This window comes from Marasmius oreades, chromosome 9 (assembly GCF_018924745.1).
Source record: "Marasmius oreades isolate 03SP1 chromosome 9, whole genome shotgun sequence".
Taxonomy (NCBI): domain Eukaryota; kingdom Fungi; phylum Basidiomycota; class Agaricomycetes; order Agaricales; family Marasmiaceae; genus Marasmius; species Marasmius oreades.
In genome coordinates, this window is record NC_057331.1 from 2,284,886 (window position 1) to 2,300,269 (window position 15,384).

A 15,384-nucleotide genomic window follows, 5' to 3' on the forward strand; every position below is an offset into this window, starting at 1 on the left:
AAAGTAAAAACCACTGTTGGACCGAACTTCCGCTCTAAATCATACATGGTCGAGCCTCGACTGTCAGAAATTTCCACCATCAAGGTTCATACACAAGAGTTCTTGAACTACGAGTCGTCCGATTCGGTATCACTATCGGCATCTGAATCTGACTCCTGTTCCGTCCTTTCGATTGTTGCAAAACTAGCATTCGAAGTACCAGTCATTTCAGGGCCGGTGCTGGTAGTGGGAGACTGAATGAGATACAAATATAACCACGGAAGATTCATAACTCACTTGGTCGATGAAGCGGTAGTGCTAGCAAGTCGGTTATTCCGGTTCGGCTCCCACTGCGATTGAACAAGGTCGGGGCCGCCGGGGTAGGGTGGAGGAGGCGCATCGGACGTCCCCACAACCCCAACAGACGATCCTGGCTGGTAATGTCCAGCATAGTGCATCTCTGAAAATCCCGAAAGAATGAGCACTGAAGGCTTGATATATTAGAAGGGGGAAAAAAGTGGCTTGCCTCGATCGTTATAGGAGCTCAAGTGGTGCTGAGAAGTTCCTTCCCATACGCTTTCCGGATAAGCATCTGCAAAAGTCCAGCGCCTAACTCCTTTCAAAACAGTAAGTCTGAGGAATCACGAAAGCAGTGATAAGAAGACCGCGAACACTTACCCCTCCCTTGAGTCATTGACCTTCTTCCGGAGATCTCTGGATTTAAATCGCTCTGGTGGTATACGACATTATCGGTCCGGATATTGGTAGTTTGATTCACATTATAGGAGTTCTGAATCATGGTGTTGGAGCCGGTCGTCCAACCGCGATGCGTAGATGGAGAACGGGTATCTATGTTATCCTGTCTTGCATTCCATTGCTGGATTCCTCCTATCACAGCTGAATGTCAGAAAAATGTAAAAGATGGGGACTCTAATCGCTTACTCTCAGCGCGCCGGTCGTTCGTCCTGCTCTCAAAGACGTCCTGCTGTGTACCTGCGCTGCTTCCCCCGTTGATGACAACGTTGTTGGATCCGATGTTAGTAGTTCTATACACATTGTAAGAGTTCCGTATCGTAGTGGCGCCCCGGGTTGAAGACCGTGAATGCGAATTGGATGTATGTGTGTTGTACTGTCTTCCACGAACATAGTTGAATCGAACCTCCCCAATACGAACATTGGATGCGTTCTGAAAAAATCCATCCCAGGGCATGGTGTTGGCCCGGCCTCGGTTCGAGGGGTGCATAAATGGAGTGGCGTCGGCGAAATTGTGAGTACTAGTGCCAGTGCCAGCGTAAGCATTTGGGTTGATTTCCGTTCGAGTTGTGTTGGGAGTGAACACTGTGCTCGTTCGAGTCTGCTGAGAAGTCCAATGCTGGTTCGAACCAGGATGAAAGTGCTCGCCACCAGAGGTATCAAAGTCGCCACTGAACGTAGATGATCTGTCGGTGGTAGTGACCATGGGAGTGGTAGCGCTCGTCCGGGTATAACGCATGTTGCTGTACTGACGTCCTTCAACGTTGCTGAAAGAAACGTTCGAAAAATGAAGGTGAGATGCGTTATTGAACGACATGGTGAGCAGACTGGATCCTAAGGTGGTAAAAGATCGACTTTTATGTAAATACCACAGGCCACAACATGCACATGCAGTTTCGGCACGGACGGATGAGGACGCTTTGGCCCCTTTATATGCCACTGGTTTTGGGAAACAAAAGGGAACCAAGCACATCGCTGGCCATTAAGGTGTGGTGGAGATAGCATTCCCATCACGATTACACCCACACAACGTTCATATCCTGCTGTTTCTTTGATCGTGTCATAGTATACCACAGATTTTGTCCACGCACGAGAAGTCCTGTGGAAGCCAATAGCTCGTCGAAGTGGAACGAGCGGGAGGTATAAATTACGTAAGATCAAGCCTCATGGAAATGATGACCCACAAGGACCCACAGTGTCACATGAGTCTTAACTTTAGGTCCTTTGTCGTTACTCAGGTATCAATGGAGAATAAAATAAAGTCGATATCCGTACTTAGATTGCCTTTGTCCTCTATCTCTTCACAATTGGGCTTTGTTCACCTGAGGAAAAGACAAGAAAGCTGTATGTCATACTCTTGACATGTCCTGCAACACAAGAAAACATGAACATGATTCAGTGTTACGAACCGGTCGCAAATTCACAAATCCAGCCACATCCCCACACTCTTCGGTGCACTTTCCACAAATCCACATCGGCGATACAGTGCTCTTCCCTTCTCATCAGCACTAAGCGTCACCAAAGCACCAGGAGGTGCTTGTTCCTTAATCCTCGCGATCAATCGACGCAAGACAGCTTCGCCAAGGCCTTTCCGTTGGTGGGCAAGGTGGACAGCCATATCTGCGATCACGAAGTACCATCCACCGTCACCGATAACACGACCCATAGCTACCACTTCCGCTTCTGATACTGGTCGATTCTGGTCTTGATAGAGGACAGTGCAGAATACCCAACTTCCCGATAGAGCTCCTTCGCCTTGGGCATCAGTTTTCGGAGTGAGGCCAGTAAGACGACGGAGATCGAGGTAAGTCCGTAAAGATGGTGGAGAATCGACGAACGTGTAGCCAGGTGGGAGTGGTAAAGGATCGGAAATTAAAGTAGTGTTGGGCAAGCGTGAGAGGTCCGACTCTTTAGATTCCTGTTGCAACTCTGGATACGGTTCACGTTCAGCCATTGCACTCGGGGGGTTCTATGGTCTATGGCTGAGAACATGTTAATTGAAAACAAGGGAGTGTTTTGTCTCGTACTCGATACTGGAGTCGGTTGCACCACTGAGCGAAAGAATGTGTTTAGGAAGGAAGTGAACTTGAAGTTCGGTGCTTTTGACTGGTCCAATGATTCATGTCGTTTCCGGAACCGATGATACAAGTGCTACCTCCGACGGTGATTCACCACGAGATGAATGGAGAAACCTGTTTAATAATTATGTTTAGTGCCCATTTGAGTCTTGACCCGGATGTTTTCCGCTTGACGGCAAACTTTTTTTAAACCATCAACCATGGACTAAACATATAAGGAGCGGGCATACCCTCTAAGCCAGAACGCTTTGAAGCCTCCTTCTCCTCAAGCTTTTACAACACTCCTGCCAGACGAGTCCTATCCTTTCCCCCTTTAACGCACCTGCACCTTCAAGTCGAATGTCGATAGCTGGTCGGTGGCCCTTGAAAAACTAAGCTAAAGACAGTGTTCATATAACCCTTTTCTTGGAGGAAAGCGCGTTTGATAATCGACGGAGGGAAAATCCCAGCAGTTACGAGTATGGGCCCTTGTGGACGCAACACCCAAGAGAGTGCCCGGCGTGGAAATGTACCATCCGGCCAAAGAGACTGCCCGTGCGAAATTTCCGGACTGTCTTCTCCCATGTGACATTGTCAGTTTTACTCCAGCACACATACGCACCATGAGCGTCATACACAACTCTGACACTTGACCTGACGTCATTCGATGGGTCCCCGCTTAAAGAGCTGGTATAAAAAAGCCACTGCCCACTCGAGCTCGTTCATCTACTGCCCATCATGAGACCTTCACTGCTGTTATTATCAACTCTGCTCTTTACTTCCCCAGGTGCCCTCGCCTCCTGGTTCGGCTCTGACGAACCTCCATACAACTCATGGGACACCAAGCAACTCAAAACATGGCTCGATGACCACCACATAACCTCCCCTTCCACCGACCAGTTTAGTCACAACCAGCTCGTCGAACTCGTCAAAGCCAACTGGAACTCTGCATCGGCCTGGACGTACGACCAGTACAACAATGCTCAAAAGACCTTCCAAGACGTTCGGGACACCACATTCGACACTTGGGATGAATCTCGCCTACGCGAGTTCCTTCTCGAGCAGGGTATCGTCGCACCTAACAGTCGTCGTGAAGAGCTCGTTTTGCTTGCGAAAAGCCGGTACCGTGCATATACCGATGCAGCCAGTTCCTTCACTTCCTCCGCTAGTCGTGCAGCTTCGACAGCGGTTTACGGAGACACAAAGCATCAGGCTACCAAGTCTTTGTCGAGTATCGCGGCTCAGGCAACCAAAGAAGCACAGAGGGCGATGGATGATTCGAAAGACTACGTTTACTCCACTTGGGACGATAACCGACTACGCACGTACCTCGAGGAGAAGGGTGCTATCAAGACCAAGTCGGAGAAGAAGCGCGACGAGCTTTTGGCTTTGATGCGGGACTATTACTCAAAGGTTGCCAACCCTGTGTGGGAGGCCTGGAGTGATACTTATATCGTGCGTGCTCCCCGTCCACGTTCGTCATTTGACACTGATGGATGTTTTTTGCAGCACGAATGGCTGGTCAACCACAATATTCTCGATGGTCGCACTGAACTCCAGAAGAAGCGCGATGAATACACGGAACTGATGAAGTCCTACTATTACACTGTCAACGACCGTGTTTGGGACAACTGGACTGACAGTGAACTGCGACAGTGGCTGATTGAACGCAACATCATCAAAAGTGATGCGCAACTTAAAAGGGAGAAAATGCTCAAACTTGTCGAGTACGTTTACCTCAAGCCATCCCGTCACTCCAACTGAACCATGATACTGATATTTAGCTCCGTTAGGGACAACTATGTTAACGCAAAAGATTCTGTTTTGGAAGCATGGAGTGATTCTCAGATGAGGGAGTGGTTGATCGAGAACAATTACATGAAGAGTGATGCGCAGGCCAAAAGAGATGAACTCGTCAAAATGTTCAACGAAAAGTGAGTCTTACCCCCTTGATGGCGTAATCGAAACTCACGATCTTCTCGCAGGTATAACGATGTGTCTGGGCGTACAGCTAGCTACTTGACATGGCCAGACGCTCGACTCCGAGCCTATCTCCGAGAGAAAGGCCTCCCTGAGCAAAAGTTGCCCAAAACAAGGGCCGGGCTGCTGCGTACGTACTTGCGTTCACTCCGTCGCTTCTTGTTTTCTTACCCATTCCACTTGCAGAGGAAGTTCGGATACGTTACGTCCAGTCGACCTACCGCGCCGAATCTCTCTATGCATCCATTCGAGAAATTGTGGAAAGCAAGGTCGGGCAGGCAGAAGAGAAGATTGCCAGTATCTGGACATTGATCAGTGGGGGTGCTCACGAAACGAAGAACTCTGCTAACCAAGGGTACGAGCAGGCCAAGAGACAGGCTGAGAAGGAATACACGGAGAAGAAAGCTGAAGCTCAGAGGGATTATGAGGAAAAGAAGGCCAAGGCGTATGAAAAGATGGAAAAGGCGAAGACTGAGTTGTAATCCACGTGAAAGTAAACCTTTGGATGATGGAGCGGGACAGTTCACGACTATGATGTTTCTTTGATGTTCTAAGAATCATTTTGTATTATACAGTTGCGTAAAGTAGTCTACTCAGAATTCTTATTTTTTAAAACCTACTTGCGTTTAGGACGCCAAATACGGGTATACGTGACGCGACTTCTCCTTTGACAACACCATACCGACAAAGAATACACACACCAGAGAAGCGAAAAATTATTTCGAGCTTAATTGACTACTGAAGGTAGCTAAATCGGGATGTAGATACACTCAAATATGATTTGATATCCAGTCAATCAAACCATTTGAAAGTGTACCCGATACTATCCTATTCGGTATTGATTTCAGCCAAACAGAGAGGGAAATTGATTAGAAAACTATCTATTTGGCCGAAAGGTAAATTGCTTTTGTTTAGATCATTTTCAGTTTTGGGTAAAGCGAAATGCCGGATTTTAATTGTGCAGAATGCCGGACTGATTTTCTCCCAGCGAACGTTAGTGGGGAAAAATCAGTACGGCATTCAAGTCAGGTGAAATCCGGCATTTTGCTTCGCCCAAAACGGGAAGTGATTTGTGGAGAATTTGCCTACTCTTTGGCCGAATAGACAGTTTTCTGTTCAATTTCCCTGTTTGTTCATCTGATATAAATACTGAATAGGATAATATCAGGTACAATTTTGAATGTTGTGATTGGCCAGATATCAAATCATATTTCATTCAAGTGTATCTACATCCCGATTTAGCTACCTTCAGTAGTCTATTAAGCTCGAAATAATTTTTCGCTTTTCTGCCATGGTGTGACACAAAACTGAAACCAAGGGCAGCTCGAACCTCATACCAAGCTCATAATACAATTTTTATCTTCTGCAACCCCTTAAAATGCCTCTCAAGTTATGAATACGCCGTATTTAGAACAATGCTTCGCTACAACCTCAACGAAGTTGACGTCGCTATGAACCATACCGAGCAAAATACGGTTGGTTGAGAGGAAGGACGGTGATGATGGTCGAAAGAGTAGACTGGGTACGCATCCACACAATTATCATTCATACTAATAGCACTCCAGGAGACTGATAAAGAGGAGGCCGATATTATTGAACAAACCTATCTCTCATTGGGCATTCGGAAGGAATCATTTCTACCGCTCATTATCATTCACTACGCATATCTTCTCAACCCAATTTTAATAATCTCACAACCTGAAGCATACGCATGGACTTGCTGTTGTACTGAGGGACTTGGTCGCGAGGTTTTGTGGGTTCAACACACGCATGCGATGAATGACACCCTCGACGCTCATAATTCTCCTAGAGTGCAGAAGGTACCTCCATTTCTTAAGAGGATACCTGCAGTATTTACGGTTACTTTAATTCGCATGGTCTCGAATTTATCTCAGGCATCTTTTCTGCGCGCGGCACCGGTACCGCCTAACTATTTCGAAAACGATGATACAAACTGCTTTATCCCTCTGGACCGTTGCCGCCTGACCGCGAAACGTCAGAATCAGCTCTATGCAATATGCACTTAATTTGCCCGTCCACGGAAGGTTACCTACCAGAGACAAGGTCATCAAATGTGTAATTCGCCTTCCGACTCGCCTTTCTCTCGCTCAGATCCATGTCTTTTTGAACCACCAAAAGGGACAACTGCGGTGAACACAGTTTATTCATATTCAAGTCTAACAAAGGTCAAATTTGACAATTCGAATCGAAGGCAACTCCGCGTGCGGACTTTTGACACCAAGATCACTTCAGACCTCAAGTTGGCGGCTGGCTTCTCTTTTGAACAAGTCGGGTTGGCCCGACCGTATGTCCTTCTTTTTTCACTTTTGAACTCGATTCTCAAGGGTCTCGGAACAATTCTGCAGACTGGAACGCGGACATGTTGAAATGCGAGTTCGTACTTCAATGTAAGCGATTAAGCCTTGAAGTTCCCGCTGTGCTCATGTCTTCGAAACTGGACTTGGAGGCGAAACGTTTCGGTGAGTCAAACCAATTACTTACAAAGACTCAAACGAGAGGCTGAAACTGAATTCTTTTGGTACTCTCTGAAATTACCCGAACAACAACTTGACTTTGAACGTTTCTCTCGCTTCCCTGCCTCACCGCTTCCCGTGTTTACTGTTTTCATTACTTACATGTGGAAGGCTTCTGTGTCTGCGGTATATATATAGTACTCCGCCGCCCAACTGCGAGAAGTTAGTATGTTAACACTCAGTACAAAGTACTTCTGTACTCCAGTCCGACGGGAACAAGCGACGGTTTGAACGGCTTGTGTTGACAACGACATATTTTTACTTTTTCCAAATACTTCAAACGCCCGGTTAACCGATAGTTGAGGCCCAAGGGCAGTTTGTAGCGATGTCATTCGCCCTCTCGGATGGTTCGAAATCACATCCGACCGTCGACGACATTCAAACCAAATTCAAACCATGACAGTTGCCAACATACCCGGTTTTTGAAGTCTTCTGAGAGTTGAAGCCTTGTGAAACACCGATCAGTCAGTGCAAGGCTTATGACGGTGACGGGATTAGGGGGATGTCATGGACGACGCTGGACAGACAGGTAGTGGGAAATTAGACACTCACTGACACCCTCGACTGTTACTTGAGATTATTTACCCAATCCGGGTAAGACGGTAGTGTCGAATATCGACATCGTTTGCCTATACTTACATATGTACGATATCGACTGCAGGAGGGTTGACGCGCTGATGCCTTGGTCCTGGAAACTTGGTAGCAGCCCTGACACTTCCGAATGTCCCGTTGGGCCATGGTAATCATTTTTCTTGAAAGCATCGCCGTTTCTCAAAGAGTAATCGTTGGGCGGGGTAATTGACTCCGAAGTAATTGAGGAGGATGCGCTATACAAAGTCGCCGTCTGACCGATGACACTTTAAATCGTGAAGCTGGACCTGAGCACGCCATTTTGAAAAGTAATTTGCTCATTGACTCCTAAAAAGAAAGTCACTGATACGTGTATTCGGGGGACAGTCGCTGACAAAAAAAAAACAAACTAAGAATTGCGGAGAACATACAGGGTTGCCCGCTGCATAATTCAATCGAGATACATTGCTCTTTTTAAAGCCCCGATATGATGACATCGGTGGTATAAGCATGGATGCATGTGGTGTTCCCGAACATTGATTTCAGAAAGTCGTTCAGAGCACCCGAACCTGTCGGAGTCGTCGTCGGTGTTCCGGGTGAGGACCCTCATGGTCGGATACTCGTAAAGGTTGGCGGCGAAACTAGGTAATGGGAGAGGATGTTTCGTTGTCAATCCTACTTGGGGAAGAGTGATTTTGACATTAGGCCTAGTATTGGGAGAAGACAAGACTTACTGAGGACGCGTACTCGATCGAGAGCGATACATTACTACTTTTTGAAACCCAGACTCTATGTTCTTGTTCGCTTACAACGTGGTACGGAATAGATTGAGTCTCGGAGTCGTCCAGAACACAATGCGGTGGCAGTTATCGCTTATTGCGCGCAGGTTCGTTAGCAGGTTGATTGACATTTTGAAAAGATTCTCTTGGCCTGGACAATCAAAGAATGTCACATTTCATTGAAAGCATATGCCTTTAATTTCCGGAGAGAAACATACGTGATTTTCAGTTACTGTTGAGTTAATGTACAGGTTGAGACGCGTTGAATGGGGCGCGACACCCCGTGCTTCAAGGTTAGACTCGAGAATCATAAGATCCAACTCTTGCTATCGCCAGGATACGTTTGAGCAGAGTCAGGTTGAGGTCCTGCTACGTGTCCCCCGCAACGGAGTTCTGTGATAATAAGAAAGAACAATAGAAGGTCCCAAGCGAACTTTGTTCGGTCCGGACTCTGTATGTGCTTAAATCGCCTCTGTATACTACGTATTCGTCAAATTGAAAAAGAAACCGGATAAGGTACTTACCTCCAATATCGTTATCGCTATACGTTGATTCTCTAAGTTAGCGAGTGTTCGGAGAATGCCACATCGGAAACCGCCGAACAAATGGAATTCAACGTTCAACTATTGAATCGAGTATCGAGTAGAGCAGTACTTATCTGCGATATAGATACATCCAATCTAATGGTAAATGGCCATCTGAAGTAAAATGATTAGCCGCGAATAGGCACCGAAGTCTTTGACGAGTCTGGTTACCACCGATTCGAAACACGATGTCAATATCATTTCAACTTGGCTGTCAGATAAGATCTCACTAGACTTCCTTTAGTTTTTGGCCCGGCCGCCCCTGACGAGGACACCCAGCGAGATGCACATAGTCCGCGGCTGCATCCTTGATAACGAGGAGAGAAATAGAGTCTTGGCTTTCGCACTCCTTACATTAATTATTGCCACCGTGACAAGTTTCGTTGCAGAATCGTTTGAAATAGGAGAAATCAGAAACGCCCGACTCTTCCTCTTGCTCTACCGGATCCAGTAGTAAATGGCGCACCTAGGAACATGATTGTTTGAGTAGAATGATTAGTCCTTACAAGTTATTACAGACACGAACCTCCGCGAGTGAAGTCGGCTGTTAAATAGAGATCTCAAATATCCCGCTCTCAGAAAAAAGCTTAGTCGCCTCGTATTATACTCAGTACTGAGCTGTATTGGATGCAGGTTTTGTCGATATTTCTGACCGTTACCTTGCTAGTGCAAGTTACTCGTCAGTTTGATGCAAGCACCGATTGAGGACTACCCACATGCAAGGTTCAGAACGATTTGCAGATAAAGATAAAGCAATGAGTCGAGTGTTGATGCAGGCGGAAGCGAAGGCGAGGGATTTGCATCACGTGGTCTACACAGTCACATTACCGCGGCCTTTCTGGAAGCTTGTCGATTTTCTGGCTCTTTCTTTGCGCGTCCAGAATGACGTAGATCCAGCTTTTCACAATATATATTTTCCACCTCCGTTATCCCATTTCTCCGTTATCCCATCTTATCAACTTACCGTTTGTTCTGCTCAATGTTCTCTCGCAGCCCTTACTACAGCTACCATCCTTCCTACGATGACTATAACTACCAGAATGCCTACGCGCGAGATCAGGCTCAGATCCAAGCGGAGCAGCGTAGAGCTCAACTCGCCTTAGAACGTCAACGTCAACGAGAGGCCGAACGACGACGTGCAGCAGCACTTGCAGCGGCTCGACGCCAAGAAAGAGCCAGTCAATATCTTCCCGAAGCCAGCATGATGTATCCTGGAAGAAATCGTTCTTATGTTCCCGAAAGAGCAAGCCGCTACCTTCCAGACGAATTCGACCATTACGGATCGGCTGTAGAGGATGACCTTGACGACGACGCGTATGACTATGGATTCGGTCGTGCCGGTTCATATTTGGACGGCTGGCCAACTGCACCTATGCCGCGGGAAAGGCATTCATCGAAGCCAATATCGAGTCACCCTCAGTTACAACCTCGAAAAGTATGTCCTTCTTATTGAGAATCAAATAACAGCATCCTTACATGGTTCTACATCTTTAGCCCGATCAACAACGACCAAGATCTCGCTCACGTCCCACAACTGTGTGGCCTCAGCCTCACCCCCGGTCGCCTTCGAGTTCGAGAGAGCAGCTTCAGCCACACATATCTGAACCTAAGCAGCGAAAATCCTCCCCTCAACCTTCTTCGGCTGCACCGAAAAGTCCTACCACACCAGTTAAGATCCAAATTTCTTCTCCTCACTCACGAGAAAAGATGGAAAAGGCTGCGACGAAAATTCAGTCCGCATATCGTATACACCGGGCCTTTAGCACTATTGAAGCCTTGCATCGAAGATTTAACGAACTCAAGTCTTCCTTTACCTTTCCCTCCGTCCTCGATTTCCAAACTCTCATCCCTGAACACCATGTTACCCTTCATCTCCAAGACATCACGCCCTCTGGCGCTCTCGATGCGCTAAAATCCGCTGGGATCGAAACAGCCTCGGTGGAATGCATCTCGGTACCACAGCTGGCTTACACGCATGCCAACAGATCGTTACATCGATACGTTGAGTCTCTCAATCGTTTGTTGACTTCGCTCGATGGTGTGGAGAGCTATGGTGAGAAGAGAGTCAGAGAGAAACGGAAAGAAGTTGTTAGGGCGGTGGAAGCGGAGGCTGGAAGGGTTGAGGGTGTCTGGAAGCAATCATGGGATGATTGGGTATCCACGCTGAAGCTGGCGCAGGCTTCGGACGATATGAAAGGACTGGAAGACTCGGAAGTCAAGAGTATCGTGATGCTAGACCCACCTTCCACTCCGCGGTCCAGACACGAGGAGGAGTTAGATGAAGGATTCGCCAGTGCTTCTGAAGATGCACCGAAAACGAGTGAAGAACAGAGCGGTCCAGACACCAGTGAAGCTACTGAGACTTCAGGATCAGGTCGTCAACAAGACGATATCTCCGCGGACTATGTTATGTTATGATGCCAGTCCGTCTCAATAGTCGTCCATTATATTTTCGGCTCATGTAGTCTCATCTTGACAGTACAGCATGTATTATTATTCATATCCATCGCCACTCAAATCTATCCAAAATCTGACAATACTTAGAAGCTCACTCTGGAGTTGCCGTTACACATGTCATTGGTTGCGGCGCTGGCTCACATCCCTTCCCTCCGCCTTCTGCTTGGTCGTTCGTGTTCTGGATTTAATGGCAAAACATCACGCAGTTGAGCTATGCAGGATCACGAATTACGGGACGCTGAGAAAATCGAAGCTCATCTAAATTCCCTGTCCGTCTCTCAGCTCGCTTAATCCACGGTCATCTGTCGTCAAAAATCAGTCTACGAAGCTTCAAGTGATCAAATCTGAGCTTGTTCAGCGTTAAACTGCACTGGCAGCTATGTTCCTTGCCTTCCCTTGAACCCGTTCAACATGGCTTATAAACTCTCTCCCTCTCTCCCTCTCTCAAGCAAGAGTTCATCATCAACTTCGCTTCTTTTGTAAACGAGCGGGTGACTGATACTACTAGTATGCCGTGCAGCCGTACTTTCGCGGGGTAAATCTATCGTTGAGTGGCGCTCGTCCTTTAATTAGCATAGGCGTTCACGGAAAGCTATAAATGGAACTTCAAAACCGAAAAGTACGACATCCTCGTGTGTCCACCCGAGAAATTGGATGTCTACTATTTGAACTTCACTTTCTCATATTGATGGAGGTGCCCTTTTCTTACCTTTTTGAGAGTGCGTTGAATCGAAATCCGATCATTCCTACTAGAGTGCCACACATACATATCTCGAGTCATAAGCAAATGACTTATGATTGCGTATGGTACTATGTTTTTGGCAGCGAGAGATTTCGGGAACCCCATCTGACGCTTTCAGAGAAGTATTAGTTGTCATGATTGATCCCGGCTACAGCTGTATCAGGTATGTATCACAAATCCTTCCATTTCTCTGATGACAAAAGAGACCCGTATTTGGGCACCCGAGTTGTTGTTTCAAAGGGGCCGTAAAGAAGCGCGGAACGGTTTCCCTGAACAACAGGTACTATTTGTCAAATAAAGGCAGCCTGCCAGTGAGGAAGTTACCATGGGTGAATACAACGGTAGCAAATCTCTTTCACCTCAAGAACTTGTTGAAAGCCGCCACCATGACTTTCAAAGATCCCGTCGGAGATTTCCTTTTCATTTGTGCTCGGCAAACGAGGAAACGTTAGGCGTCCGCTTTTTACTTGTTTCATTTCTCATACAAAACGATATGTAAGTACGTATATTGAATTGTAGTACACACAGTACGCGTCGGGTCGAGGGGCTAGTCGGCTATTCCCCTCGACCCGACGCATAGTTATTGGATAAATCGCGCAATGAAGCTATATGGGCCTGGTCGGCGCTTTAAACTCATTGTATCGTGTAACCAAGGTCGTAAAAAATCAAGCTCTGAAAGTTTGTAAACTCAGCTGCAGGAGCTCGGAGGAGCCGTGACATTACACCTGCAGGGTAACATTAAATTTTTCCTCATGTCGTTCACATCTTGCAAGTTACATAATTGAGATATTGGGTTTGAGCAATAAATATGTACAACTACTAGACAAGTATACTTCAAAGAAATCTACAACGGGGATCAATCACGAGAATAAAGATAAAGATAGGAATAAATCATGAACCCGTCCAGTCTAAATTTATATGCTGAAGGTCGAGGGTGTAGCCCCGCCCCCACAGACAAGATAACAAATAGCGGTGCCAGACCGAAGTTAAGTGAGTGATATGCAACCCGCGAAGGATCGGAAGAGCCCTGTTAAGAGAGTTGGTGAACATCGTGATAACGAAACAAAGGGACGACGAGAACATACGAGCAATGAAGGCGTACATAAATCTGATAAAATGTCGACCTGTTAGAGCGCGACGTTCCGTGCGGAGAATGTACGGGCAAGTAGGAGGTTGGTAGCAAAAGAGAAGGCACTTTGAGCACCATTCTCTATGGAAGGCGTCGTCGAGGGAATGCATGGGATGGCTAGGTGGTTTGTCATTGGGACATCCACAACGAACGAGGAATCGTGACTCTGGGTGATTGCAACGACGAACAGGTTCTACAGCTTTGAGTTTGGAGGGTGAAGCTGATGAAGAAGAGGTCGACGAAGATTCCATGGTGAGGTGACTAGACTGCAGATGATGTTCGTATACGTCGGCGGGGTACTATAGGGGGGCTGGGAGGATTGGAGTTGGCTTGCTAACTGGCCAAAGTGGGACCAAATCTGAACCCTCTTATAGTGGCGCCCTGCTCTCGATAGTCACCGCTGATGTGGTTTGTGAATAGAAAAGTGGCGGTCCGTTACGGACGGAAAGCTCGATCGTAACACGAATTAGAGTTACGAATGCTTGAGATGACCACAGTGATGAGTGGTATTTGGGTTGAGGAGAGAGCAAATACGCAGCTGGGATAGGATATGTCATGAATAAAGGCGCAGGCGCGGATATAAGAAAATTTTCGAGTCGATCGCCATTCAGCACTGTTGGAATAACATAAACTCTGACAGATTCGTTGCCGAATCCAGGCCCTCATTAGCATTGCGCCTGACGGTAGGTCGACGGTGATCAAAATTGTGGACCCTTACCGCCCCAGTTAATGACCTTGTATGGAATGAACGGCGTGAAACGCGGATCTTTTCGAGTATAGCATCTTGGTCCATAACCTGAAGTTACGTTACGTAGCGGGTAATCCAGATCGCTCCCGGACATGACAGCAAGCACAGGTCTGGTAGCGGTGAACTCCAGAGAAGTCTTTCAAGTTGGGCAGTTCTATAGATGAGTGCCTGAACGCCGTATACGTAGAGCCAGATATGGGGATGTCACAATCGTGGTTATATGTGGACCGCAGAGGTGATGATGAGAGAGAAGAACGAAGACGAGCAAGCGTGACTCGGAGAGTGCCCTTTGTGGCTAGCTCAGCTTACATATTCATTTCCCACGCGACACCTCTCCTTACTCCCTTTCTCCATGGCCAGGCCGATCTTAGTCAGCGTTGGAAAGATTTCATCTCGAATCTTGCCAAAAGCATGGAAGGCGGTCTGTTGTACACGCCCCCACATATTCGCAAGCTGCCAAATCAACCTCAGACAGAACCATGATGCATGAGGTGAAGCAACCTGAAATGTTGTAAGTGGAATAAAGCAAGGACGGCGTTTGCCCTCAGTGGCACGGAAATCGTGTACTGCGCCTTACTATTACTATCTTCTTTACACACAGAATCACCTAATATTAGGCTTGGTATATTCAAGGCAGATGATCACGATGGGGTGCGGGAGGACGCCTGAGGCTTCGAGTCGGAGATATTGAAAAAAAAATTCTATATCATCCCTGAACATGAAGGCACGCGAAGAACCCCAAGTACGCCCAACAGGCTTCTTTGTCATTGTCAAATCTCTCCAGGTTCTCTGATTGATAGGAAATAGGAATAGGTCTAATCGCAGACGTCATCATTCCTACAAACTTTTATTCTCTTGGGTTCCCACTTGCTTGGATAAGAAAGATGGATCCTCTTCCTGTACTATAACCACATGATGAAGCTGTTTAAACACCAAACTCGGAGGATTCGAGGGTCAGGAACTCATGGCCGCTCGATCGCATCCTTCAAGACGGGGATCAAGGTGTCTCCATGCCGCTCATCGCTCGATTTTCGACTGTTCATATTGTGTGGCGCAGGAAGTATTCACCTCT

The 15,384-nt window shown here is 47.0% G+C and overlaps 5 protein-coding genes across 5 annotated transcripts; 2 read left to right on the top strand and 3 right to left on the bottom strand.

Moving 5' to 3' along the window:
• Nucleotides 1-107: 107 nt before the first annotated feature.
• On the bottom strand, nucleotides 108-1,471 carry E1B28_013636 (uncharacterized protein; the record flags this gene model as incomplete). Its single annotated transcript, XM_043158805.1, has 5 exons — nucleotides 108-219; nucleotides 277-439; nucleotides 506-595; nucleotides 658-867; nucleotides 922-1,471. The coding sequence occupies 5 exons, from the start codon at nucleotides 1,469-1,471 to the stop codon at nucleotides 108-110; spliced, it is 1,125 nt and encodes a 374-aa protein (XP_043004160.1).
• Nucleotides 1,472-2,152: 681 nt separating this feature from the next.
• Nucleotides 2,153-2,686, bottom strand: E1B28_013637 (uncharacterized protein; the record flags this gene model as incomplete). Its single annotated transcript, XM_043158806.1, has 1 exon — nucleotides 2,153-2,686. The coding sequence occupies one exon, from the start codon at nucleotides 2,684-2,686 to the stop codon at nucleotides 2,153-2,155; it is 534 nt and encodes a 177-aa protein (XP_043004161.1).
• A 714-nt stretch (nucleotides 2,687-3,400) lies between these two features.
• E1B28_013638 (uncharacterized protein) lies at nucleotides 3,401-5,386 on the top strand. The gene is made up of 5 exons (XM_043158807.1): nucleotides 3,401-4,244; nucleotides 4,299-4,516; nucleotides 4,583-4,723; nucleotides 4,775-4,899; nucleotides 4,956-5,386. Exons 1-5 carry the CDS (start codon nucleotides 3,528-3,530, stop codon nucleotides 5,249-5,251), a joined length of 1,497 nt encoding a protein of 498 aa, XP_043004162.1. The 5' UTR covers nucleotides 3,401-3,527; the 3' UTR covers nucleotides 5,252-5,386.
• A 4,715-nt stretch (nucleotides 5,387-10,101) lies between these two features.
• Nucleotides 10,102-12,394, top strand: E1B28_013639 (uncharacterized protein). Its single transcript, XM_043158808.1, has 3 exons — nucleotides 10,102-10,671; nucleotides 10,731-11,659; nucleotides 11,716-12,394. The coding sequence occupies exons 1-2, from the start codon at nucleotides 10,216-10,218 to the stop codon at nucleotides 11,652-11,654; spliced, it is 1,380 nt and encodes a 459-aa protein (XP_043004163.1). The 5' UTR covers nucleotides 10,102-10,215; the 3' UTR covers nucleotides 11,655-11,659; nucleotides 11,716-12,394.
• An 809-nt stretch (nucleotides 12,395-13,203) lies between these two features.
• E1B28_013640 (uncharacterized protein) lies at nucleotides 13,204-14,565 on the bottom strand. The gene is made up of 3 exons (XM_043158809.1): nucleotides 14,283-14,565; nucleotides 13,521-14,197; nucleotides 13,204-13,462 (listed from the first exon to the last, which is right to left on the bottom strand). Exons 2-3 carry the CDS (start codon nucleotides 13,813-13,815, stop codon nucleotides 13,422-13,424), a joined length of 336 nt encoding a protein of 111 aa, XP_043004164.1. The 5' UTR covers nucleotides 13,816-14,197; nucleotides 14,283-14,565; the 3' UTR covers nucleotides 13,204-13,421.
• Nucleotides 14,566-15,384: the final 819 nt, after the last annotated feature.

Excerpts from the sequence above, each read along its gene's own strand:
- E1B28_013638 (XM_043158807.1), top strand. The coding sequence starts at position 3,528 with ATGAGACCTTCACTGCTGTTATTATCAACTCTGCTCTTTACTTCCCCA. Across the intron at positions 4,245-4,298 it reads CCTGGAGTGATACTTATATC|CACGAATGGCTGGTCAACCA; the intron begins GTGCGTGCTCCC and ends TGTTTTTTGCAG. Across the intron at positions 4,900-4,955 it reads AACAAGGGCCGGGCTGCTGC|AGGAAGTTCGGATACGTTAC; the intron begins GTACGTACTTGC and ends TTCCACTTGCAG.
- E1B28_013640 (XM_043158809.1), bottom strand. The coding sequence starts at position 13,815 with ATGGAATCTTCGTCGACCTCTTCTTCATCAGCTTCACCCTCCAAACTC. Across the intron at positions 13,463-13,520 it reads TATGTACGCCTTCATTGCTC|GGCTCTTCCGATCCTTCGCG; the intron begins GTATGTTCTCGT and ends CTCTCTTAACAG.
- E1B28_013639 (XM_043158808.1), top strand. The coding sequence starts at position 10,216 with ATGTTCTCTCGCAGCCCTTACTACAGCTACCATCCTTCCTACGATGAC. Across the intron at positions 10,672-10,730 it reads CTCAGTTACAACCTCGAAAA|CCCGATCAACAACGACCAAG; the intron begins GTATGTCCTTCT and ends CTACATCTTTAG.